The sequence below is a fragment of the Drosophila pseudoobscura genome, chromosome 3 (genome assembly GCF_009870125.1).
Source record: "Drosophila pseudoobscura strain MV-25-SWS-2005 chromosome 3, UCI_Dpse_MV25, whole genome shotgun sequence".
Classification (NCBI taxonomy): domain Eukaryota; kingdom Metazoa; phylum Arthropoda; class Insecta; order Diptera; family Drosophilidae; genus Drosophila; species Drosophila pseudoobscura.
The window spans coordinates 2,939,592-2,966,635 of NC_046680.1; the positions used below are offsets into that span (position 1 = coordinate 2,939,592).

Sequence of the window (27,044 nt, forward strand, 5' to 3'; positions counted from 1 at the left end):
TATAGAGAGTCTTTGTTATATAGGGGTCGTCAAATTCCTTTGACCACCTCTTTATAAACTCAAGCACGCCCATGGCCTTATTTACCATGGTAGAAATGTATTCGGAAAACTTTAACTTGGGGTCTAACATAACACCCAGATCATCCACCAGGGTAACCCAAATAGGGTATAGGGAGCCAACAAAGGGTTAGAACGATGAAATGTCATAACTTTGCATTTCGAGGCATTAAAGTGTAACAAGTTTGCACAACACCATGACTGAAAGTTATTGAGATCGGATTGCAAGCGAGAATGAAATAAAATATCCTTGTACTGGACACAGAGTTTAACATCATCCGCATGCATAAGTTCTTGAGAGTATGTTAATACTGAAGGCAAGTCATTAATAAAGAGTGTGAAGAGTAAGGGGCCTAGATGGCGGCCCCGTGGTACTCCCGAAGAAACCTTTACTGGTAAAGAGAGGGAGTTTTTGAAGAGGACTCTTTGAGACTTGGAACAAAGATAGCTAGAAATCCATCTCAGGAGGTTGGGCGGAAACCCTAAAAGGTCAAATTTATGCGCTAAAAGGGAATGGTTTACAGAGTCGAATGCTTTACTAAAGTCGGTGTAAATAACATCCGTCTGTAAGTTACCTTGAAAGCCTTTAATAATGAAAGAGGTAAGCTCTAACAAGTTCGTGGTGGTTGATCGCCGCCTTATAAATCCATGCTGAGTTGGAGATATAAGTGACTTGCAGAGATGTTGCAAGTGCGGAGATAAAACCTTCTCAAACATTTTAGGAATAGCGGATAACTTTGATATACCTCTACAATTTTTTGCATCAGACTTGCTACCTTTTTTATGGAGAGGAATTATAAACGATTCCTTCCAGATCGGGGGGAAGCAAGAAGAATCAATGGACAGGGTGAATAGTTTAAGCAATGGTCCACACAGAGCCTCGGCGCAGTACCTGAGTACACAACCTGGAACCCCGTCTGGACCAGGTGAAAACACCGGCTTAACTAGTCGAAGATCATGAAGTAGAGAACATTCATTTAACAAGGGACTGAAAATGCCGTTCGACCTGGGTAAGCCGTATGGGTACGGATGACCAGAGTAGCTTTCCTCAGAATAGGTGGTTTGGAAAAATTGGGCAGAAAGATCGGCAATTGTCTGATCATTAGACCTTGGATTTTGCATATGAAGTATGTCACTGTTACAAGTGTATCTTTAAACTTCTTGAGCACTAGGCGCTCATATGGACGGACAGGACGACATGGCTCAATCGACTCGGCTATTGATGCTGATCAAGAATATATGTATATACTTTATGGGGTCGGAAACGATTCCTTCTGGACGTTACAGAAATCTATTTTCACCACAAATCTAATATACCCCCATAATCATTTTGAGTATCGGGTATCAAAACACCAAAAGAGATAATTTTGTGTAAATACTCGATAGGAATCTACATTAATCCAATTCCCTTTTCCACTGTTCCGTTCGCAGATTTTTTCATTTTACTAGATTAAGCCAAAGTCGACTTCTTTTTCGCGTACGTTCACGACAACATTGTTATTGCAATCTTAATGAAAACTAAGAACTGGATGAACACCATGTTTTTTACTAAACCAAGTGCTAACAAAATTCTATCGAATCGCTTAAAAAGCCGTGGAGAACAATTTTGTTTTTATCTTTTTATACCCGATACTCAAAATGAGTATTGGGGTATTTTAGATTTGTGGTAAAAGTGGATGCGTGTAACGTCCAGAAGGAATCGTTTCCGAACCCATAAAGTATATATATTCTTGATCAGCATCAATAGCCGAGTCGATTGAGCCATGTCTGTCTGTCCGTCTGTCCGTCCCCTTCAGCGCCTAGTGCTCAAAGACTATACGAGCTAGAGCAACGATGTATTGTATCCAGACTTCTGTGATATGTCACTGCTACAAAAATATTTCAAAACTTTGCCCCGCCCACTTCCGCCCCCACAAAGGGCGAAAATCTGTGGCATCCACAATTTTAAAGATACGATAAAACCCGAAACGCAGAATCGTAGAGAATGACCATATCTTTTAGACTACAGAATCTGAATTGGATCGTATTATTATTATAGCCAGAATCAAGAAAACAATTTCATTCTTTCTCGCTCTGCCGGGTTTGCCAATTGCAAAATATGAGTTCAAGGATCTCAGAACCTATAAGAGCCAGAGCAACCAAATTTCGTATCCACACTCCTGTGATATGGGACCTTGACCGTTTCATGTCCAAATTTCGCCACACCCCCTTCCGCCACCGCAAACGACGAAAATCTGGGGCATCCTCAAATCTCAGAGACTATTAAGGCTAGAGTAACCAAATTTGGTATCCGCACTTCTGTTAGATCTCACTATAAAACGTATATCTCAAAATTTCGCCCCACCTCCTTCCGCCCCCGCAAGGAACGAAAATCTGTTGCATCCACAATATTGCACATTCGAGAAAACTAAAAACGATGACCATAATGATAATGACCATATCTATCAGACTGTTGAATCTGGATCAGATCGGATCATTTTTGTAGCCAAAAGCAAAAAGACAATTTTCAGTGGCCACGCAGCGCCCGACAACACGCTCGGGCTGATTTTCTGTCTCTCTCGCGCGCACTCTTTGTCGTGTAGTTCAATATTAGCGGCGTCTGCCGGAGGAGAGATACTGACTTAGTATCGGGTATAACTGTAGAGTTGCGGTGCCTGCAGCAACTCACAACGTTCGCGATCCGCGGAAGGGCCCAGATATATTTTTTTTATCGGCCATCCGTTGGGTGATCCTCATAAGAACATTTTTTCTCACAATTGCAATGACGCCCAAAAATAAAATCTTTTTCTCATGGAGATGGTTTCTTCTGTGTTGATCAAATTAAAAAAAAAAACTTTTATCCTGCAAGATTAACACAACAAAAACTCTTAAAACAACCGAATGCATAAAATTATTATAAAGTTATTATTTTTAATATATACGAAATACTAAGTCTTACATTCATACAAAAACGAATTTATAAAATTTGAATTGAACCTTTTAAGAACTTATAAATAAAAAAAACAGTATACCAAATTTATTAAAATTTCATCCATTCGCATTCGTTCTCGTTCGTAGATCTTTTTCGTTTTTCTTTTGCGCTCCGCATATTTTTCCTTTGTTTTACATAAACAACCGGTGTTTTCTTAAATAAACATTAAACACCTTCGTAATCCACCTACTATCTGGAAACCTATTCTATTCCGCGAGTCATTAGACTCGGCATGCCTTTTGATTTGTGTTTAATTATTATTTATTGAATTTAAAATTGTTCGGCGTCGGGTTGTTGTGTTTGTGTTGTTGACGTGAGTAAATTACATTGCATTACAGCTCTCGTCTCTCGTCTTGTAGCTTTTGTTGTTTTATCACTCTCTCGCTATCACCTCAACTTCAATAACTGTTCTTTCTGTCCCTCTTTAAATTTTCTGAGCAATAGCGCTCTGTACTCAGTACCGCTCGCTATAACCGCTCTCCACTCTGCTCTCATTTTTTACCAATTCCACTTTGAGCATTGTCTGGCACATTGGTCTGATACCAATTTGTTTTGGAAATTTTCTTTTTTTCGTAAATTTTCTTGAGCAAATATATAAATAATACAAATGGAATACGCTGTGGTCTGCGCCAAAAAAACCTGTAAGAAGCAGATCACTCACGATTAGCCGAATGTCCCCTGCTGGCTCTGCGACAGCGTAGTGCATGCAAAATGGATTTTCTGGCCTCGTGAGTGATGCTATAGCTAAACGTAATGGGTTGCATTACAGTTGCGAGGCATGCCGTGCGATGGAGAGTGACATGGTTGCTGTCATGAGGCAGACGCGGAAGGGCTTTAAGGAGCTGACCGTTGGCTTTAAAAAGCAATACGATCGGCTCCTAGCCATGGAGTCTCAATTTCGCAGTCTGCAACTGCTGAATGAGTCTCCGAGGCGTAAAAAGGTCACTCCGCGGGATCTGCAAGTGCCAACCGTCACTCAGCCGTGCGCCGCCGAAAAACTGACTCCGACCACTCCAAGTGTGCAGCAGTTGATCTCGTTTGCCACTCCAAGGGAAACGACAGCGGCTGGCGATGCAGATTCGGTAGCCGAATTCATCGTCTCAGATAATGTGCAGCCAAGTACGTCTGCAGCGTCCGTGTCCGTGGGGTCCGCAAGTTCGCTAGTTGTCCCGTCTATCCCGATCCCACCAGTAAATAGACGTTCCGGACCTCCGGATATTGCCACCACAGGTACTAGGCCTGTGGTGACTAAACCACTGGTGGGAGTCCCACCTAAACGACAAGTTTTTGTTTCACCGCTGGCCCCTGACCTCACATCTAATGATGTAATTGCTTTTATTCAAAGCAAAATAAAAGCCGTGGGTTTAAAGGTGGTGAAATTTAACTTCTCTTATGCTAGGGAGATAGCCTCGTTTAAGATAAGCATCTCCCCAACTCAATTTGACACCATTTGCTCCGCCAAATTTTGGCCGGAGCATTTGGTGGTGTAGGAGTTTAAGGCTAAGAAGAAGAAGGCCCCATATCCCTTACAAATCTTTCCAGTGTGCCACCCTCACCTCAACTTCCCCTTCCTCAACTTCCCGTCTTGCTTCCACATTTCCAAAAAACTAACTTCTCAATAACGTAATAGTAACGTATCAGAATGTAAGAGGCTTGCGTAGTAAGCTCAGCATTCTTTTCCGGGATAGTGTTGCATTTGCTTCCCACGTTTTTGTGCTTACCGAAACCTGGTTAAAGCCAGACATTCTTAGTTCCGAGGTTTTAACAGGCCGGTACACAACATTTAGGAAAGAGGGGTTCTGATTGCAGTGAGCTCTAACTTCGCGTGGGAACACTTCACAGTCCAAGTCCAACATGAACTGGAATTCCTGTGTGTAAAACTGATTCTTCCCGCTTTCGCTATATTCATTACTTGCTCGTATATCCTACCTTCTTCGGATATTTCAATTTATGAGCAGCACTTGTCCGCTTTAACCGCTGTTGCTTCCTCGCTATCTGATAAAGATCGTATGATAGTTCTTGGTGACTTCAACTTGCCAGGAACTGTTTGGTCTTCGGTAAACGAGTCTAGTATCCTAGTGCCCATGTCACGATATGACTTTGTTGACGGCTTGCTTGACCTGTCCCTGTCTCAAGTCAATCATGTGAAAAATTCCTTGGGTCGATTGCTTGATCTATGCTTTGTATCGGATCCGACCATAGTGTTGTTAACCCGAGCCCTTCCGCTCACTATACCTGAAGACGCCTACCACCCTACTTTCGAGGTGTCGCTAGACATAGGACCAACTGTATTGGATCGGTCGAGTAGGCTGCCCGAACGTGTCCGCTGCTTTCGTAAAGCCGAGTTTGCGAAGCTTAATAACCTAATTAGGGATTTTGATTGGTCCGCTTTGTACTTGTGCTCTGATATCATAAAAGGCACAAACATTTTTTACAATGCTCTTGACACATTTTTCGATTCTTGGGTCCCTCTTTCTTGTCCGACTAGATCTGGAAAACCCAATTGGTTTACCAAAGAGTTATCCAGTCTAAAAAACTTAAAATCAAGACTTTATAAAAAATTTCAAGAAGTGGGTTCTCCTACTTCTCACTCTCGCTATGTATTAGCTCGGTCAAACTTTTCAGTTCTTAATGCTCAATGCTATAAGAACTACCTATCTCGATGCAGGATACGTTTTTCGCAGGACCCTAAACAGTTTTACAGCTTCGTAAATAGTAAGCGTAGAACGTCCGCACACCCATCCTCGCTATCATTTTGTAATACGTCGGCAAATAATGATCAGGCAATTGCCGATCTTTTTGCCCAATTCTTCCAAACAACCTATTCTGAGGAAAGCTACTCTGGTCATCCGTACCCATACGGTTTACCCAGGTTGAACGGCATTTTCAGTCCCTTGTTAAATGAATGTTCTTTACTTCATGATCTTCGAGTAGTTAAGGCGGTGTTTTCACCGGGTCCAGACGGGGTTCCAGGTTGTGTACTCAGGTACTGCGCCGAGGCTCTGTGTGGACCATTGCTTAAACTATTCACCCTGTCCATTGGAAGGAATCGTTTATAATTCCTCTCCATAAAAAAGGTAGCAAGTCTGATGCAAAAAATTGTAGAGGTATAGCAAAGTTATCCGCTATTCCTAAAATGTTTGAGAAGGTTTTAACTCCGCACTTGCAACATCTCTGCAAGTCACTTATATCTCCAACTCAGCATGGATTTATAAGGCGGCGATCAACCACCACGAACTTGTTAGAGTTTACCTCTTTCATTATTAAAGGCTTTCAAGGTAACTTACAGACGGATGTTATTTACACCGACTTTAGTAAAGCATTCGACTCTGTAAACCATTCCCTTTTAGCGCATAAATTTGACCTTTTAGGGTTTCCGCCCAACGGAGGTTCTCTAGCTATCTTTGTTCCAAGTCTCAAAGAGTCCTCTTCAAAAATTCCTCTCTTTACCAGTAAAGGTTTCTTCGGGAGTACCACAGGGCAGCCATCTAGGCCCCTTACTCTTCACACTCTTTATTAATGACTTGCCTTCAGTATTAACATACTTTCGAGAACTTATGCATGCGGATGATGTTAAACTCTGTGTCCAGTACAAGGATATTTCATTTCATTCTCGCTTGCAATCCGATCTCAATAACTTTCAGTCATGGTGTTGTGCAAACTTGTTACACTTTAATGCCTCGAAATGCAAAGTTATGACATTTCATCGTTCTAGCCCTGATCTGTTGAGCCGCATAAACTTCCCGATTCCTATTAGACTGACTAGATTTTATACCGTTGTTCCTTCCACTTTGTAGACCGCAATATGACTTGCAAGAACCGTTTAGGGTCTTATGCACGGATTATAATTCTCTATACCATATTATATCCACCACTAATTCTCATCCTCTTATTAAATTACTAATCCTTACACACCTTTCTAGTAATTAGTAATTGTAGTAGTATTTGTATTTTGATTGCATGCTTAGTTTCTTAGTAAGTTTAGAGCTAATTTTCCTCGAATGTTAGTCTAATGGCTATCTTTGTTGCATGTTCGCGGTCGGTTCGGCTACGCACCGTGCGTCATGCGGCAGCGCCCCTCGGTCGGTTGGGCGGGAGGACTGCTGCGTTTTGCCTGGAATCCGCGCGTAACAACCTTCGGCTGGTTTCACACGGGCCACTTGACGGTGCAGTAACTGCATCGCCTCTTGAAAGATGCAGTCATTGCATGTCAACGTCCAAGATAAAAAAAAATCAATGTTACACTAAGATCTGTTTTTTGAATATTTGGGTTTTTACACCCGATACTCAAAATGAGTATTGGGGTATATTAGATTTGTGGGTAAAATGGATATGTTTAACGTCCAGAAGGAATCGTTTCCGACCCCATAAAGTATATATTCTTGATCAGCAACAATAGCCGAGTCGATTGAGCCATGTCTGTCTGTCCGTCTGTCTGTCCCCTTCAGCGCCTAACGCTCAAAGACTATAAGAGCTAGAGCAACGATGTTTTGGATCCAGACTTCTGTGATATGTCACTGCTACAAAAATAGTTCAAAACTTTGCCCGGCCCACTTCCGCCCCCACAAAGGACGAAAATCTGTGGCATCCACAATTTTAAAGAAACGATAAAACCAAAAACGCAGAATCGTAGAGGATGACCATATGTTCTAGAGTGTAAAGTCTCAACCAGATCGTATAATTATTATAGCCAGAATCAAGAAAACAATTTCATTCTTTCTCGCTCTGTATCTCTCTAACACACAGGTTTCATGGTCGGTTTTGCCAATTGCCAAATATGAGTTCACGGATCTCAGAGCCCATAAGTATCCACACTCCTGTGATATCGCACCTTGACCGTCTTGTATCAAAATTTCGACACACCCCCTTCCGCCACCGCAAAAAAACGAAAATCTGGGGCAACCTCAAATCTCAGAGACTATTAAGGCTAGAGTAACCAAATTTGGTATCCGCACTTCTGTTAGATCTCACTATAAAACGTATATCTCAAAATTTCGCCCCACCTCCTTCCGCCCCCACAAAGGACGAAAATCTGTTGCATCCACAATATTGCATATTCGAGAAAACTAAAAACGCAGAATCATACATAATGACCATATCTATCCAGTTGCTGAATTTGGATCAGATCGGATAATTTTTATAGCCGAAATGAAAAAAAAAACAATTTTCAGTGGCTACGCAGCGCTCGACGTCACGCTTAGACTGATTTAATATTAGCGGCGTCTGCCGGAGGAGAGCCATACTGACTTAGTATCGGGTATAACTGGAGAGTTGCGGTGTCCGCAGCAACTCACAACGTTCCTCCTCGTTTTTCCTGCATTTGAACGACTATTCTCAACGATAGGAAATAAATTATTATTCAACTGCCTTATCTTTTTAATATACTTCGTTTGCTGATAACATTGCGGACTCAGATTTTCGATATAAAATCCCAATCAGCAGTACAAGATAAGAGTTTCTCTTCAGAAATATAGGTATATATTTACATATATATAGTGACATATCCATAATTCCCCACATCCCATACACATTATGTTTATGTACAATTCATCCACCCCATCCACACAAGTAACAGGACCCCACTCAAGAATCAATAACTGTTTCTTCCCATACTCCAAGCTAGGGCCCCCCATAATATAAACAATGGACCACATTGTTTCATCAACATTAGAATCACGCCACTCTCGAGAAATCGATTCTTTAGAATCACGCCACTCATGAAGACCAATCAAAGCTAGACATAAAACCAAGGAGTATCACATTCCTAGCTCCGTCATGTAATGCAACACCGATCGCCAGCAGCGGATGCCTTTCATCAAAGCCGACGCATCCCCAAATATCGATCCAGGCACGTACGCCACCGACACGAAGATGCAGCCGAGGAAAGCAACGCCCGAAGCCAGAGTCGGGAGTTCCAAGAGAAGGGCTCATGGAAACTAGCCAGCAGCAGAGAGATCAGTTCCGTTTGAGACAAGCAGACCCACAGTCAAGTCGTCAAGTCAAGTATTTAAGTTTGTAAAATAAAAGTATTTTTTAAAAACTTAAAATCGAGTTGCTGATATTTAACTGGCGCAGTCGGTAGGATTTCGTTTAAAATTAACACCTATATTTCGGTAATGGTCAGCTTGTGTAATTTCTAATTACTGTGATCACGTAATCCCGGAATCGTTAATAAAATTGTGAAATCCGCCAAAGAACCTATGTGTTACGAGCATATACGATTTGCAAAACTAATTTAAGTGAACTGAAGTAAGCGGAGATAGTGAATCACCAAGGACAGTGAAGCACTTAATACAATATCAAAAAAATTACAAGTGAACCAAAATAAAGATCAAAACTACTGAAAACAAAACCCAATCAACACCAACAACATGGCGTTACCACCACTATCATTGAGCGAAATCCACTTGAACCAGGCACTGCTGTCGATCCGACAAATACCTGCCTATGACGGTTCATCTGGACAGCTAAGCTCATTTATCAAACGAATCGAATATGTATGCGGATTATGTCCAACTGAAGATCTTCGCCAACAAAGGATCCTATTTGGAGCGACCGAGATCCAACTGTCAGGAGAGGCACAACGCATATCGCAAATGATACAACCCAACACGTGGCTCGAACTGAAGACGGCGCTGATCAACGAGTTCAAAAATCACACACCATATGAAGAACTCTTACGAAAACTATACACCACCAGATTCAACGGCAGTCTTCGTAAGTTTATAGAAGAATTAGAGATAAAAGCATTATTAATAAACAATAAGCTAAACTTAGAAAACATACCAGAAAATAATGTCATTTATAAAAACGCTTTGAACAACACAATTAAAGATGCCATTACTCGAAAACTTCCTGACAGAATGTTCATGACCTTAGCAAGAAAAGATATTACCACATTGTCTAATCTTAAGAAGGCAGCACAAGAAGAAGGATTGTACGAAGCTAGTACAACAGATTCAGGTACAAATAAAGATCAATCGAAATCGTCTCAATCAAATCGAAAGAATGTTGGAAACTATTATCCAAATTATAATACTACTAACTATCACAATCAAACTCAGAGTTCATCTGGAACAGGTCAGACTAATCGAACAAATCAAAATCAAAATTCCCAAAATCCTGGATTATACAATGAGTTCAAAAATTCCTTGAATCAAGGTAGGGCTCAGAATCCATTCAATCAGCAAATATCTCAAAACCAAGCTAGTGGGAGTGGACCCAACCAACCTACTAAAAGAGGGACGGAGAGCCAGAGTGGCCAAACGAAGATGGACGTAAATTTTCATCAAGCCGCCTCGGAAGAAACTGAGGAGGACCCTATATAAACATTACCATTAATAAAGAATATTAAGGTGTATCGCTGACTCGGGATCATCGATCAACATCATGAAAGAAAATTATACAGATTCCGAGATAAAAGACGATAACCTTACGGTCCATACCATCAATGGACTTGTCCGTTTAACTAAGAGAATAATGAGGAATGCGAAAAAACATGTCCGTCCGAACAAAAGTTCTACATACATAACTTTTCCGAAAATTATGATATTTTATTAGGAAGAGAATATTTGATGGCAAGTAAAGCCGGCATCGATTACAGAAATGACACTGTAACACTAGGAGCTAGGTCGTACCCAATCATTCAGAGTGGAGAAGCTATTGAAGCCGGCAAGACCGCACAGAAGTGCACTGATCCCTCTACAAAAGAAGAGAAGATCGCACCTAAGTGCCTTGACCCATCTCCAGAGGGAGCAAATATACAAGCAAATATAATAATTCCAGAGAAACCGAGGAAGTTAATGGAATCGGCGAACTTCAACACAATTAAAATCCTCATCTTCCTCATAATTACCATCGTAATGGCACAGGGCCAAAACATAGAAATAAATCCTATAAAATCCCAAAACGGATATATGATATTCAAAACTGGATCGATTAACATACCTATCAATTACGAATACCATTATCTAACTGTTAATGTAACTAAAACCGAAGAACTATACCAAAATTTGGCACAGGGCCAAAACATAGAAATAAATCCTATAAAATCCCAAAACGGATATATGATATTCAAAACTGGATCGATTACCATACCTATCAATTACGAATACCATTAAGCAGAGAGATCAGTTCCGTTCGAGACAAGCAGACCCAAAGTCAATTAACCCAAATTAATTTAAATCTTGTGACATAAAGATATTTAAGTGTGTAAAATAAAAGTCTTTTTTAAAAACTTAAAATCGAGTTGCGGATATTTAACTATATACTAATTTACGTACTATTTTTTTCCCCCCTAATTTAAGATAATTTTCCATAAATGTTTGAAACGGATATACATATGAAAGAATCTTCAACGCCATAATGTTCATAACATACCTTAATTCTTAATTAGCATCACAGGCTTAATTGATAAACCCGTTCCGACCGTTCCAACTGTTTGTATATTTTACATTTTATTGCATCGAAATGCGAAGTCCTTAATTTAAAGTAAGTAAGACTTTTTAAAAGTTAGACCATACCATCCTATGTTCGTATATATGTACCTACTACATACATATATGGGGAGAACAACCTTAGAATACTTGTTGCTGCTGGTCAAGCTAAATATGTTTCCTTCAAAAATGTAATTTGATGGGAGTCCTCTGACCAAAATTAGAATTAGAATTAGAAAACAGAGGTAGCCGCAGGGGAAAAGCATGCTGGGAGAGCGAGAGAATTATACGCATTAGCAGGCTTTCCAGTTAAGCTGGAAGCAAGACAGCGCAGTAGTTGTTTTTATACCCGATACTTAAATTGAGTAGGTGTATATTAGATTTGTGGGTAAAATGGATATGTTTAACGTCCGGAAGGAAGCGTTTCCAACCCCATAAAGTATATATATTCTTGATCAGCATCAATAGGGCCATGTCTGTCTGTCCGTCCGCCTTTTTGGGCGCCTAGTTCTCGGAGACTACATGAGCTAGAGCAGCGAAATTGTAGCCAGATTCCTGTGATGTCGCTCTGAATCAAGCTTGTTTCAAAATTTTGCCACGCAAAGGACGAAAGTCTGCAGCATCCACATTTATAATATCAGAGAACCAAAAATGCAGAATCGTAGAGAATGACCACATCTACCAGACTGCCGAATCTGAATTAGATCTGATCATTATTATAGCCAAAAGGAACAAATCAATTTGGAGTGGCTAAGCAAAACCCTGAGATCTAGGCGCTCATAGCGACGGAAAGACGGACGGACAGACAGACAGACAGTCATGGCCCTATCGACACGGCTATTGTACTGATCAAGATATGTATAGGACTGAAAAATGTATGGGATTTCATCAATTGAGAAAGGCTGTGCCGATTTGGCTCAAATATTTTTTCAGTTGTTCTTATTACCCAGGAATACATTTTTCTAAACCTACCCGTGATCGGGAAACATTTTTTTCTAATCATTTTTTTTGTCTCAGCCGTAGTATGTGAGGAGGTAATGCCTATCATGTAATATTCGACGCTTGTCGTGGCTTTTCTAATTTGAAAAGCCAACTGCTAAGCTGCAAATTACCGCCTAAAACTAGGCCGTAAAAAAAATTCGAGGTGATGATCTTGGGAACTTATCACAATCTATTTTGCGACCAAGTGGCGACCAATATTGCTGTGCCTGGACTCTGTATAGCAGAAAAAGTCCTGATACAAGTGCAAAAACGTGGGCTGCTGTAGCTGGTAGTCCAAACCTCGTTCCTCGCCCCCAAATAGTGGTACAATTCTATTGAAACGCTGGTCTATAAGTTACTGAAGGGACCAGATATATTTTTTTTGATCCTCATAAGAACATTTTTTCTCACAATTGCAATGGCGCCTAAAAATAAAAATCCTTTTCTTATGGAGATGGTTTCTTCTGTATTGATCACATTTAAAAAAAAAACACTTTTATCCTGCAAGATTAACCTAACAAAAACTCTTAAAACAACCGAATGCATAAAATTATTATAAAGTTATTATTTTTAAAATATACGAAATACTAAATCTTACATTCATAAAAATAAGAATTTATAAAATTCGAATTGAACCTTTTAAGAACTTATAAATAAAAAACAGTACACCAAATTTAGCAAAATTTCATCCAAAATCAATGTTACATTACCCTTGTAAGAATTTGTAAAATCTGTTTTTTAAATATTTGGGTTTTTTTTCCTGCATTTGAACGACTAGGCTCACCGATATGAAATAAACACGATGGACGCAACATTATTCAACTGCCTTATCTTTTTAATATACTTCGTTTGCTGATAACAATGCGGACTCAGATTTTCGATAGAATATCCCAATCAGCAGTACAAGATAAGAGTTTGTCTTCCGAAATATAGATACATATTTACGTACTATTTTTTTCCCCCCTAATTTAAGATAATTTTCCATAAATGTTTGGAACGGATATATGAAAGAATCTTCAACGCCATAATGTTCATAACATACCTTAATTCTTAATTAGCATCACAGGCTTAATTGATAAACCCGTTCCGACCGTTCCAACTGTTTGTATATTTTACATTTTATTGCATCGAAATGCGAAGTCCTTAATTTAAAGTAAGTAAGACTTTTTAAAAGTTAGACCATACCATCCTATGTTCGTATATATGTACCTGCTACATACATATATGGGGAGAACAACCTTAGAATACTTGTTGCTGCTGGTCAAGCTAAATATGTTTCCTTCAAAAATGTAATTTGATGGAAGTCCTCTGACCAAAATTAGAATTAGAATTAGAAAACAGAGGTAGCCGCAGGGGAAAAGCATGCTGGGAGAGCGAGAGAATTATACGCATTAGCAGGCTTTCCAGTTAAGCTGGAAGCAAGACAGCGCAGTAGTTGTTTTTATACCCGATACTCAAATTTAGTAGGTGTATATTAGATTTGTGGGTAAAATGGATATGTTTAACGTCCGGAAGGAAGCGTTTCCAACCCCATAAAGTATATATATTCTTGATCAGCATCAATAGGGCCATGTCTATCTGTCCGTCCGCCTTTTTTGGCGCCTAGTTCTCGGAGACTACATGAGCTAGAGCAGCGAAATTGTAGCCAGATTCCTGTGATGTCGCTCTGAATCAAGCTTGTTTCAAAATTTTGCCACGCAAAGGACGAAAGTCTGCAGCATCCACATTTATAATATCAGAGAACCAAAAATGCAGAATCGTAGAGAATGACCACATCTACCAGACTGCCGAATCTGAATTAGATCTGATCATTATTATAACCAAAAGGAACAAATCAATTTGGAGTGGCTAAGCAAAACTCTGAGATCTAGGCGCTCATAGCGACGGAAAGACGGACGGACAGACAGACAGACAGTCATGGCCCTATCGACACGGCTATTGTACTGATCAAGATATGTATAGGACTGAAAAATGTATGGGATTTCATCAATTGAGAAAGGCTGTGCCGATTTGGCTCAAATATTTTTTCAGTTGTTCTTATTACCCAGGAATACATTTTTCTAAACCTACCCGTGATCGGGAAACATTTTTTTCTAATCATTTTTTTTGTCTCAGCCGTAGTATGTGAGGAGGTAATGCCTATCATGTAATATTCGACGCTTGTCGTGGCTTTTCTAATTTGAAAAGCCAACTGCTAAGCTGCAAATTACCGCCTAAAACTAGGCCGTAAAAAAAATTCGAGGTGATGATCTTGGGAACTTATCACAATCTATTTTGCGACCAAGTGGCGACCAATATTGCTGTGCCTGGACTCTGTATAGCAGAAAAAGTCCTGATACAAGTGCAAAAACGTGGGCTGCTGTAGCTGGTAGTCCAAACCTCGTTCCTCGCCCCCAAATAGTGGTACAATTCTATTGAAACGCTGGTCTATAAGTTACTGAAGGGACCAGATATATTTTTTTTGATCCTCATAAGAACATTTTTTCTCACAATTGCAATGGCGCCTAAAAATAAAAATCCTTTTCTTATGGAGATGGTTTCTTCTGTATTGATCACATTTAAAAAAAAAAACACTTTTATCCTGCAAGATTAACCTAACAAAAACTCTTAAAACAACCGAATGCATAAAATTATTATAAAGTTATTATTTTTTAAATATACGAAATACTAAATCTTACATTCATAAAAATAAGAATTTATAAAATTCGAATTGAACCTTTTGGTGAGAAATGAGCCTCGAAGTTTTTAATTCAATGTTCATGTATATTGCGATTGACCTATTTACACGCTCATGATTGTAGTACACCGCCTAAGTAACTATTTTTACGCGCATAGCTGTGTTGTTGTTTACTCGGGTCCAGAACATAGCTGTAATGTTCTCACACGCATGGCCAGACCCGCAGCTGCACACGCACACAGCGATGCGTTCCGTTGTTTTGCATTGAGACCGTCGCGTCGAGTCTTATCGCGTGATCTTTCAATTCCAGTAGAAACTTCGAGACGAAGCCGCCCGCACGCATAGTTTGTACCGCCGCAGAATTGAACCCCCCGCTATTCTTGTAATATAATTGTACTATAACCACCATAAATAATCAATAAATAATAAATAAGCTCAAGATATAAACGATTATACAGTCCACTAATTCATAACCATAGCAAATTTTGGTCCTTCGAGCCGGATATCCGCGTTTGAGCTTATTTATATACATACATATTGAGTGATACCGTTACCCGCTGTTTGCCATGAAGGCCATAGTGCATCGTCTAATTCAGCAACGTGGGGCCTGCAAATCCCAATTAACTCGCGTGGCTGCGGAGGCTCAAGAGTTTGTACAGTCATGTACTTCTGTGCAAACATTAGAGCACAAGTTGGACCGACTTGTTGCAACTTTCAACCGCTTTATGGAGCTGAAGAGCTGGTCCAATATAATGATGAAGATGAATACGTGGATCCGGATTTGGACATCCCCGAATATGAGAAAAGGTTCTTTAGTGCGCATAGTATCTTCACTGAAGCCATACGTGACCGGAGCAGTCACGAGAATGAGCACGACAACTCAAATCTACTGCTATCGACCACTGTGGAACGCTTATTTGAGGGACAAACTCAACTTCTGGAGAGGATTCGGGACTCATCGGGAACCACAGAGCTGCAGTTCGAGAAAATACGCATTCCGACGTTTTCGGGCAGATACGAGGATTGGTGTCAGTTTAGTGACTTGTTCTTAGGCTCAGTCGACAAGAAGAGTAGTCTGTCCAAGTGCCAAAAGTTTCATTATTTGAAATCCTATCTGGATGGTGAAGCGTTGTCTCTGATAAAACATATTCCCGTATCGGATGCCAATTACCAGGACGCATGGGAGATTCTCGAAAATCGCTACAACAAGAAGTCACTGATTGCTCGTTCGTTCATTCAAAACTTTCTTTCGTTGCCAACCGCAAAGGGTTCAAACATCGCCGAGTTGCGTAAGATAGTCGACACCGCTGACGAAAGTATACGTGGTCTACATGCGCTGAGCTGCGACAGCCGCGATGTGTGGCTAATCCATATCTTGCTCTCAAAGTTAGACCCGGAATGCAAGGAAGCGTGGGCCACCTCCAGTGAATCGTGCAAGGAAAACGTGACTATAAATGACCTGTTCGGCTTTGTCTTCGCCCGTTGCGATGCACTTGAGTCTTGTCAAGATCCAAAGCTAATCCAGGATACACACACGGTGCTGAATAAACGTCGTGCAATTTCTCATCATGTGGACGTGCCAAATACGTCTGCTCGTGATTAGGTATATTGTCACGAGCAACACAGTCTTTATGCGTGCACTCAATTCAAGGCTCTAGATGTTGTGGACCGCCGCAAGTTCGCAAGGGATGGTAATTTGTGCTTCAATTGTCTAAGCCGATCTCATCAAGTCAAGGAGTGTAATTCCACAAACACGTGCCGTCTGTGTAAGCTGAGGCACCACACTCTTGTGCATCCAGAGGACATACGCTCTGTCACGGCTTCCGCTGAGGTCAATAACTCCGCTAACTCACCCGTCCGCTCGTCCAGTTTCCCTGCTGACGCTGATCCTGCCGTGGTCAGCCATCATACATTGGAGAGGAAATTCGTGGCCAAGAGTCAGGCCATATTGCCAACGATTTTGGCCACTATAGTCGACTCCTGGGGCAACGAGACCACCTGCAGGATACTGTTGGATACTGGTTCGACTATAACGATGGTCGCCGAATCATTTATTCAACGAATTGGTTTGCCGCGCACCCACGCTCGTATACCAGTGGTTGGTCTAGGCGCAAATCCTGCTGGGGTTACTAGAGGTCGCGCCACATTCACGCTGCTCTCCCGCACAAGCTCGGCCTCAGTGGTGGTAACAGGTCTGATTATGAACACTTTAACCTCCTCGATTCCAGCCCAGAGGATCGAGTCTAACACACCGATGTCGAAAAGAATTCGTGATCTACCCTTAGCGGACCCTACATTTGGTAAACCAGGCGAAATCGACGTGATCTTAGGAGCTGATGAGCTTTGGAACCTTTACACTGGACAACGCAAAGAGTTTGGTTCTGAATATCCTATTGCACTTCACACCAATTTTGGTTGGGTCATTACAGGCAGCTACCATCTCAGTAGTGATGCTCACAACCACGCACTAGCCCATCACGCGCACGAGGATCTGGACACTTTGGTTCGATCGTTCATGGACATGGAACGAGTTCAACCAAGTGACGCTACCATTGATGCTAGTGATCCCGCTGAGCAACACTTCGTTCATACGCACGCCCGCAGAAACGATGGCGTGTACATCGTCCAATACCCGTTCAAGGAATCTGCCCCTCCGATGGGGTCCACACTGCCACAAGCACTACGACGCTTTTCTTCTCTCGAGCGGAAATTTCGAAAATTTCCTGCGCTCAAGCAACAGTATGTCGAGTTTATGGACACATGGAGGTGATTCCTTCCACTACCGTAGAAAACGATCCCGCCAATCACAATTACTTAGCACACCACGCAGTATTTAAACCAGATAGCACCACCACGAAATGCCGAGTTGTATTCGATGGCTCTGGGGAGGACTGCAATGGATCTTCACTTAATTCACGACTACACATCGGACCACCTATTCAAAGGGATTTACTTGGAGTATGTCTACGTTTCCGTCAGCATCGCTATGTGTTTTGTACGGACATTGAGAAAATGTTTAGAGGCATCCTGGTTTCAGAAGATCACACGCATTACCAACGGATTGTCTGGCGAAAGGAGGAGACTGCTACACTCGATCATTATCGATTGCTGACCGTGACGTATGGTTTAGCGTCTTCACCGTTCTTGGCTGTTTGAGTTCTCAAGCAGATCGCGCAAGATCATGCCGATTTGTATCCGAAGGCTGCTGCTGTGCTTGTACGAGACGCGTACGTAGATGATATTCCTACTGGTTGCGATAATATCGACGATCTCATTGCACTCAAAGATGAATTAATTTTGCTATTGAGCCAAGCTCAATTTAAACTTCGAAAATGGAGTTCAAACTGTTGGTCATTACTCAAATCGCTGCCAAAGGACATTTGTGAGTATCCACTTGAAGCCCTAGAGGGAGATAGCCCAACTCAATATTTCAAGGTTCTTGGAATACGCTGGGACCCGGCTGTGGACGAGCTTTCCTTCAAGTTGACCATTCCCGACGCCACAGGGGTTCTGACAAAACGGATTTTGCTGTCCGAGCTTGCCAAGATCTACGATCCACTGGGGTTGCTTGCCCCCACAACTGTATTTCTAAAGGTTCTCTTTCAAGATAGTTGGCTGAGCTCGGTCGACTGGAACGAACCACTACCCGCGCAGCTATGCGCACGGTGGCAACAGTTTGTAGCTGAAGTTCATTTACTGGAAAGCTGTCGCATACCCCGCTATCTATCCTCGCCACTTCAAGCAACGGAGCTGCATGGATTCGCCGATGCGTCATCTCATGCATACGCCGCTGTCATCTACAGTCGCGTGAGAGTCAATAGTGACTACGCTGTAACACTGATCGCCGCAAAAGCATCGTTCTCTTTCGTAGTGATCAGACGTGTTTTTGTTTTGCGCTCCGCATTTTTCCTTTTGTTTCGAATAAACAGCCGGAGTTTTCCTAATTAAATTCTAAATATACTTTCTAACCAGACAACAATCTGGAAACCTATTCATTTACGCGAGTGCATGCCTTTTGATTTGTGTTAAAATATTATTTAACTTTTTATTTTTCGGCGTCGGCTTGTGTTGTGTTGTGTTGTTGCAGTGAGTGAGTATTGCATTGCAGTCCGCTCTCGTCTGGTAGCTTTTGTTGTCTTATCACTCTCTCGCTATCACCTCAACCTCAATAACTGTTCTTTCTCTCTCGCTCTTTCAACTTTCTGAGCAATAGCGCTCTCTGTCTAGTAGCTCTCGCTAAAACCGCTCTCCACTCTGCTCTCTTTTTTTTCTTACCAATTCCGCTTTGAGCGTTGTCTGGCACATTGGTCTGATACCAATTTGTTTTGGAAATTTTTAATTTTTTTGATTTTAATAAAATATTTGAATAATAAAAATAAAATGGAATTCGCTGTGGTCTGCGCCAAAAAAACCTGCAAGAAGCAGATCACTCACGATCAGCCAAATGTCCCCTGCTGGCTCTGCGACAGCGTAGTCCACGCAAAATGCGCGGGATTTTCTGGCCTCGTGAGCGATGCCATAGCCAAACGTAATGGCTTGCATTACAGTTGCGAGGCATGCCGTGCGGTGGAGAAAGACATGGTGGCTTTCATGAGGCAGACGCGGAGTGGCTTTAAAGAGCTGACCGTTGGTTTTAAAAACCAATACGATCGGCTCCTAGCCATGGAGGCTCAGTTTAGCGGTTTAAAACTGCTGAATGAGTCTCCGAGGCGCAAAAAGGTCACTCCGCGGGACCTGCAAGTGCCAACCGTCACTCAGCCGTGCGCCGCCGAAAAATTGACTCCGACCACTCCAAGTGTACAGCAGTTGATCTCGTTTGCCACTCCAAGGGCAACGACAGCGGCTGGCGATGCAGATTCGATAGCCGAATTCATCGCCTCGGAGAATGTGCAGCCAAGTACGTCTGCTGCGTCCGTGTCCGTGGTGTCCGCAAGTTCACTAGTTGTCCCGTCTATCCCGATCCCACCAGTAAATAGACGTTCCGGACCTCCGGATATTGCCACCACAGGTACTAGGCCTGTGGTGACTAAACCACTGGTGGGAGTCCCACCTAAACGACAAGTTTTTGTTTCACGGCTGGCCCCTGACCTCACATCTAATGATGTAACTGCTTTCATTCAAAGCTAAATAAAAGCCGTGGGTTTAAAGGTGGAGAAATTTAACTTCTCTTATGCCAGGGAGATAGCGTCGTTTAAGATAAGCATCTCCCCAACTCAATTTGACACCATTTGCTCCACCAAATTTTGGCCGGAGCATTTGGTGGTGAAGGAGTTTAAGGCTAAGAAGAAGAATAGGCCCCCCATATCGCTTCCAAATCTTTCCAGCGTGCCACCCTCAACCTCAACTTCCTCTTCCTCAACTTCCCGTCTTGTTCCAACCTTTTCAAAAAACTAACTTCTCTTTTAGTAACCTATCAGAATGTAAGAGGCGTAGTAAGCTCAGCATTCTTTTCCGGGATAGTGTTGCATTTGCTTCCCACGTTATTGTGTTTACTGAAACCTGGTTAAAGCCGGACATTCTTAGTTCCGAGGTTTTGGCAGGTCGGTACACAACTTTTAGAAAGGACCGTTCGTCTCGACGTGCAGGAGGGGTTCTAATTGCAGTGGACTCTTACTTCACGTCAGAACACTTCACAGTCCAAGTTCAACAGGAACTGGAATTCCTGTGTGCAAAACTGATTCTTCCCGCTTTCGCTATATTCATTACTTGCTCGTATATCCCACCTTCTTCGGATATTTCAATTTATGAGCAGCACTTGTCCGCTTTAACCGCTGTTGCTTCCTCGCTATCTGATAAAGATCGTATGATAGTTCTTGGTGACTTCAACTTGCCAGGAACTGTTTGGTCTTCGGTAAACGAGTCTAGTATCCTAGTGCCCATGTCACGACATGACTTTGTTGACGGCTTGCTTGACCTGTCCCTGTCTCAAGTCAATCATGTGAAAAATTCCTTGGGTCGATTGCTTGGTCTATGCTTTGTATCGGATCCGACCATAGTGTTGTTAACCCGAGCCCTTCCGCTCACTATACCTGAAGACGCCTACCACCCTACTTTCGAGGTGTCGCTAGACATAGGACCAACTGTATTGGATCGGTCGAGTAGACTACCTGAACGTGTCCGTTGCTTTCGTAAAGCCGAGTTTGCGAAGCTTAATAACCTAATTAGGGATTTTGATTGTGCACTGATGTCACAAAAGGCACAAACATTTTTTACAATGCTCTTGGCACATTTTTTGATTCTTGTGTCCCGCTTTCTTGTCCGATTAGATCTGGAAAACCCCCTTGGTTTACCAAAGAGTTATCCAGTCTAAAAAACCTAAAATCAAGACTATAAAAAATTTCAAGAAGTGGGTTCTCCTACTTCTCACTCTCGTTATGTAATAGCTCGGTCAAACTTTTCAGTTCTTAATGCTCAATGCTATAAGAACTACCTATCTCGTTGCAGGATACGTTTTTCTCAGGACCCTAAACAGTTTTACTGCTTCGTAAACAGTAAGCGTAGAACGTCCGCACACCCATCCTCGCTATCATTTTGTAATACGTCGGCAAATAATGATCAGGCAATTGCCGATCTTTTTGCCCAGTTTTTCCAAACCACCTATTCTGAGGAACGCTACTCTGTTCAACTGTACCCATACGGATTACCGAGGTCGAACGGCATTTTCAGTCCCTTGTTAAATGAATATTCCCTACTTCAAGATCTTCGACTAGTTAAGCCGGTGTTTTCACCGGGTCCAGACGGGGTTCCAGGTTGTGTACTCAGGTACTGCGCCGAGGCTCTAAGTGGACCATTGCTTAAACTATTCACCCTGTCTATTGAATCCTATTGCTTCCCCCCAATCTGGAAGGAATCGTTTATAATTCCTCTCCATAAAAAAGGTAGCAAGTATGATGCAAAAAATTAAAGAGGTATAGCAAAGTTATCCGCTATTCCCAAATTGTTTGAGAAGGTTTTAACTCCGCACTTGCAACATCTCTGCAAGTCACTTATATCTCCAACTCAGCATGGATTTATAAGGCGGCGATCAACCACCACGAACTTGTTAGAGTTTACCTCTTTCATTATTAAAGGCTTTCAAGGTAACTTACAGACGGATGTTATTTACACCGACTTTAGTAAAGCATTCGACTCTGTAAACCATTCCCTTTTAGCACATAAACTTGACCTTTTAGGGTTTCCGCCCAACCTCCTGAGATGGATTTCTAGCTATCTTTGTTCTAGGTCTCAAAGAGTCCTCTTCAAAAACTCCCTCTCTTTACCAGTAAAGGTTTCTTCGGGAGTACCACAGGGCAGCCATCTAGGCCCCTTACTTTTCACACTCTTTATTAATGACTTGCCTTCAGTATTAACATACTCTCGAGTACTTATGTATGCGGATGATGTTAAACTCTGTGTCCAGTACAAGGACATTTCATTTCATTCTCGCTTGCAATCCGATCTCAATAGCTTTCAGTCATGGTGTTGTGCAAACTTGTTACACTTTAATGCCTCGAAATGCAAAGTTATGACATTTCATCGTTCTAGCCCTGATCTGTTGAGCCGCATAAACTTCCCGATTCCTATTAGACTGACTAGATTTTATACCGTTGTTCCTTCCACTTTGTAGACCGCAATATGACTTGCAAGAACCGTTTAGGGTCTTATGCACGGATTATAATTCTCTATACCATATTATATCCTCCACTAATTCTCTTCCTCTTATTAAATTACTAATCCTTACACACCTTTCTAGTAATTAGTAATTGTAGTAGTATTTGTATTTTGATTGCATGCTTAGTTTCTTAGTAAGTTTAGAGCTAATTTTCCTCGAATGTTAGTCTAATGGCTATCTTTGTTGCATGCTCGCGTTTGGTTCGGCTACGCACCGCGCGTCATGCGGCAGCGCCCCTCGGTCGGTTGGGCGGGAGGAGGGCTGCGTTTTGCCTGGGATCCGCGCGTAACAGCCTTCTGCTGGTGTCACACGGGCCACTTGACGGTGCAGTAATTGCATCGCCTCTTGTTAGATGCAGTCATTGCATGTCAACGTCCAATGAGGAAAAAAAACCCGGGTGGCAATCAAACCTATCTCCATCCCACGGCTCGAGTTGAATGCCGCCCATCTTCTGTCGAAATTGATGTCTCTGGTTAAGCAAAATCTAACGATTCCTATTTCCAGTACTTCGTGTTGGTCAGACTCCGAAATTGTACTACATTGGCTCTCATCACCCCCACGGACTTGGAACACTTATGTTTGTAATCGCACGGCTGAGATTCTAGAAGCTTGCCCACGTAGCTGCTGGCAACACATTCGCACTGAGGACAATCCCGCGGACTGTGCATCACGCGGACTTCTACCAAAGGATCTGGTAGAACATCAACTGTGGTGGAATGGACCACCGTGGCTTTCCCAATCCCATCGCACTTGGCCACCTGCTAAGGCCAAGTTCGCACTGTCGACTGAGGACGCTGAGCGGATGGAAGTAAAGGTCAAGCCCCAAGTTAATCTACACATTTCCAATGAAGGAAATGATCTTAACTGTATGATCAACAAAGCTTCCTCCTGGTCACATCTCTTGCGGACACTTAGCTATTGCTTTCGGTTCGTACATCGTCTTCGTTGCAAGGACCGCCTGTCATCATTTTTATCGTCATGGGAGCTTCAATATGCCCGCTCTAGGGTAATCAAACATGTCCAGATGGAGTTCTTCCAAGTGGAGTACAGACAGCTGAGCACTGGACAAGCCATTTCTCAAAAATCCAAGTTGATTCACTACACTCCATTTGTTGACGACCAAGGAATTCTGCGCGTGGGAGGACGCATTGGAAATTCGATGACAACCTATGACGCAAAACATCCCATCCTTCTTCGAAAAGAATCACCAGTCGCTGTTTTAATAGCTAGACACCAGCACGTCACATCGTTACACGCTGGAGTCGAATTTATGTTTCACACGTTGAGACAGAAGTATTGGATCCTGGGAGCCCGTAACATAGTCCGCAAAATTGTATTCAACTGCAAGATATGCTTCCTCCAGCGCAAAGGAACGAGTACACAGCTCATGGCTGATCTTCCCGCCGTTCGCGTTCAGCCCACCCGCTGCTTTCTACATTCTGGATTGGATTACGCTGGACCAGCTACCATCAAGACATCAGCAGGTCGGACACCGAAGTATGGCAAAGCTTGGTTTGCCATCTTTGTTTGTCTGTCCACCAAAGCAATTCATATCGAGATCGTCAGTGATTTGACGACTCCTGCATTTATCGCCGCTTTCAAACGTTTTTTGGTCTCGACGTGGCCCTAAATCCGACTTGTACTCGGACAATGGCACAACATTCCATGGAGCCAGAAAGGAACTAACGGAGATGCAATGGATAGCAGTATCTCAAAGTCAAGACGAGGAAATTGCTAATTTTCTGACGAGTCAGGACATCAACTGGCACTTCATTCCGCCATCTGCCCCGCACTTTGGAGGTCTTTGGGAAACAGGCGTACGATCTATCAAACTCCACCTTCGCCGAGTAATTGGTAGCAGTGCGTTAACCTTCGAGGAATATTCAACAATTTTAACTCAGATTGAAGGGTTACTCAACTCTCGCCCACTGTGCGCGCCTAGCGATCACAGCTTGGATCCCCTTACCCCCGCTCATTTTCTTACAGGTCAACCTCACATGTCGGTGCCGGAGCCGTCCTTGTTAGACCTCAACATTAATAGACTGCAGCGTTGGAGACAACTGTAAGCCAAGGTTCAAGGATTCTGGAAACGTTGGAGTCTGGAACACCTTACTTCCTTGCAACCTCGCACGAAATGGCAGCAGGAGTCCAACAACATAACCGTGGACACTCTTGTGGTACTGAAGGAGCTGAATCAACTGCCTAGCAAGTAGCTGCTTGGGCGAATCACCGAAGTTCATCCTGGCCAAGACGAGAGGGTTCGAGTGAGTGGTCACCGTCAAAACAGCCCGAGGAGTTTACAAGAGACCTATTACCAAACTTGCTGTGCTTCCCTTGTTCTGAACAGTCGTTCAGGGGGGCCGGTATGGTGAGAAATGAGCCTCGTAGTTTTTAATTCAATGTTCATGTATATTGCGATTGACCTATTTACACGCTCATGATTGTAGTACACCGCCTAAGTAACTATTTTTACGCGCATAGCTGTGTTGTTGTTTACTCTAGTCCAGAACATAGCTGTAATGTTCTCACACGCATGGCCAGACCCGCAGCTGCACACGCACACAGCGATGCGTTCCGTTGTTTTGCATTGAGACCGTCGCGTCGAGTCTTATCGCGTGATCTTTCAATTCCCTTTTGCTCGACTTCTTTTCGCGGAGTTGAGGCAGTAGAAACATCGAGACGAAGCCGCCCGCACGCATAGTTTGTACCGCCGCAGAATCGAACCCCCCGCTATTCTTGTAATATAATTGTACTATAACCACCAATATTAAATAATCAATAAATAATAAATAAGCTCAAGATATAAACGATTATACAGTCCACTAATTCATAACCACCTTTTAAGAACTTATAAATAAAAAACAGTACACCAAATTTAGCAAAATTTCATCCAAAATCAATGTTACATTACCCTTGTAAGAATTTGTAAAATCTGTTTTTTAAATATTTGGGTTTTTTTTGGACGCAACATTATTCAACTGACTTATCTCTTTAATATACTTCGTTTGCTGATAACAATGCGGACTCAGATTTTCGATATAATATCCCAATCAGCAGTACAAGATAAGAGTTTGTCTTCCGAAATATAGGTACATATTTACATATATATATAGTGACATATCCATAATTCCCCACATCCCATACACATTATGTTTATGTACAATTCATCCACCCCATCCACACAAGTAACAGGACCCCACTCAAGAATCAATAACTGTTTCTTCCCATACTCCAAGCTAGGGCCCCCCATAATATAAACAATGGACCACATTGTTTCATCAACATTAGAATAACGCCACTCTCGAGAAATCGATTCTTTAGAATCACGCCACTCATGAGGACCAATCAAAGCTAGACATAAAACCAAGGAGTATCACATTCCTAGCTCCGTCATGTAATGCAACACCGATCGCCAGCAGCGGATGCCTTTCATCAAAGCCGACGCATCCCCAAATATCGATCCAGGCACGTACGCCACCGACACGAAGATGCAGCCGAGGAAAGCAACGCCCGAAGCCAGAGTCGGGAGTTCCAAGAGAAGGGCTCATAGAAACTAGCCAGCAGCAGAGAGATCAAGAGACAAGCAGACCCAAAGTCAAGTCGGGGAATTCATTTAAATCTTGTGACATAAAGATATTTAAGTTGTAAAATAAAAGTCTTTGTTAAAAAACTTAAAATCGAGTTGCGGATATTTAACTGGCGCAGTCGGTAGGATTTCTTTTAAAATTAACACCTATATTTCGGTAATGGTCAGCTTGTGTAATTTATAATTACTGTGATCACGTAATCCCGGAATCGTTAATAAAATTGTGAAATCCGCCAAAGAACCTATGTGTTACGAGCACATACGATTTGCAAAACTAAAATTAAGTGAACTGAAGTAAGCGGAGATAGTGATCCACCAAGAACAGTGAAACACTAAATACAAAATCAAAAAACTTACAAGTGAACCAAAATAAAGATCAAAACTACTGAAAACAAAACCCAATCAACACCAACAACATGGCGTTACCACCACTATCATTGAGCGAAATCCACTTGAACCAGGCACTGCTGTCGATCCAACAAATACCTGCCTATGACGGTTCATCTGGACAGCTAAGCTCATTTATCAAACGAATCGAATATGTATGCGGATTATATCCAACTGAAGATCTTCGCCAACAAAGGATTCTATTTGGAGCGACCGAGATCCAACTGTCAGGAGAGGCACAACGCATATCGCAAATGATACAATACAACACGTGGCTCGAACTGAAGACGGCGCTGATC

At 42.2% G+C, this 27,044-nt stretch overlaps 1 protein-coding gene across 2 annotated transcripts in view; it reads right to left on the reverse strand.

The window, feature by feature from the left end:
- Window positions 1–13,336, reverse strand: part of LOC26532575 (leucine-rich repeat-containing protein 70-like) — a 35,474-nt gene extending 22,138 nt beyond the window's left edge. Inside the window, exon 1 of one of the 2 annotated variants that reach the window (XM_033378371.1) lies at window positions 13,155–13,336. In XM_033378371.1, coding sequence (XP_033234262.1) covers window positions 13,155–13,210 — 56 coding nt within the window. In that variant the 5' untranslated portion in view covers window positions 13,211–13,336. The remainder of the gene's footprint in view (window positions 1–13,154) is intronic. The other variant, XM_033378369.1, reaches the window with a different exon arrangement.
- Between the last annotated feature and the right edge of the window lie 13,708 nt (window positions 13,337–27,044).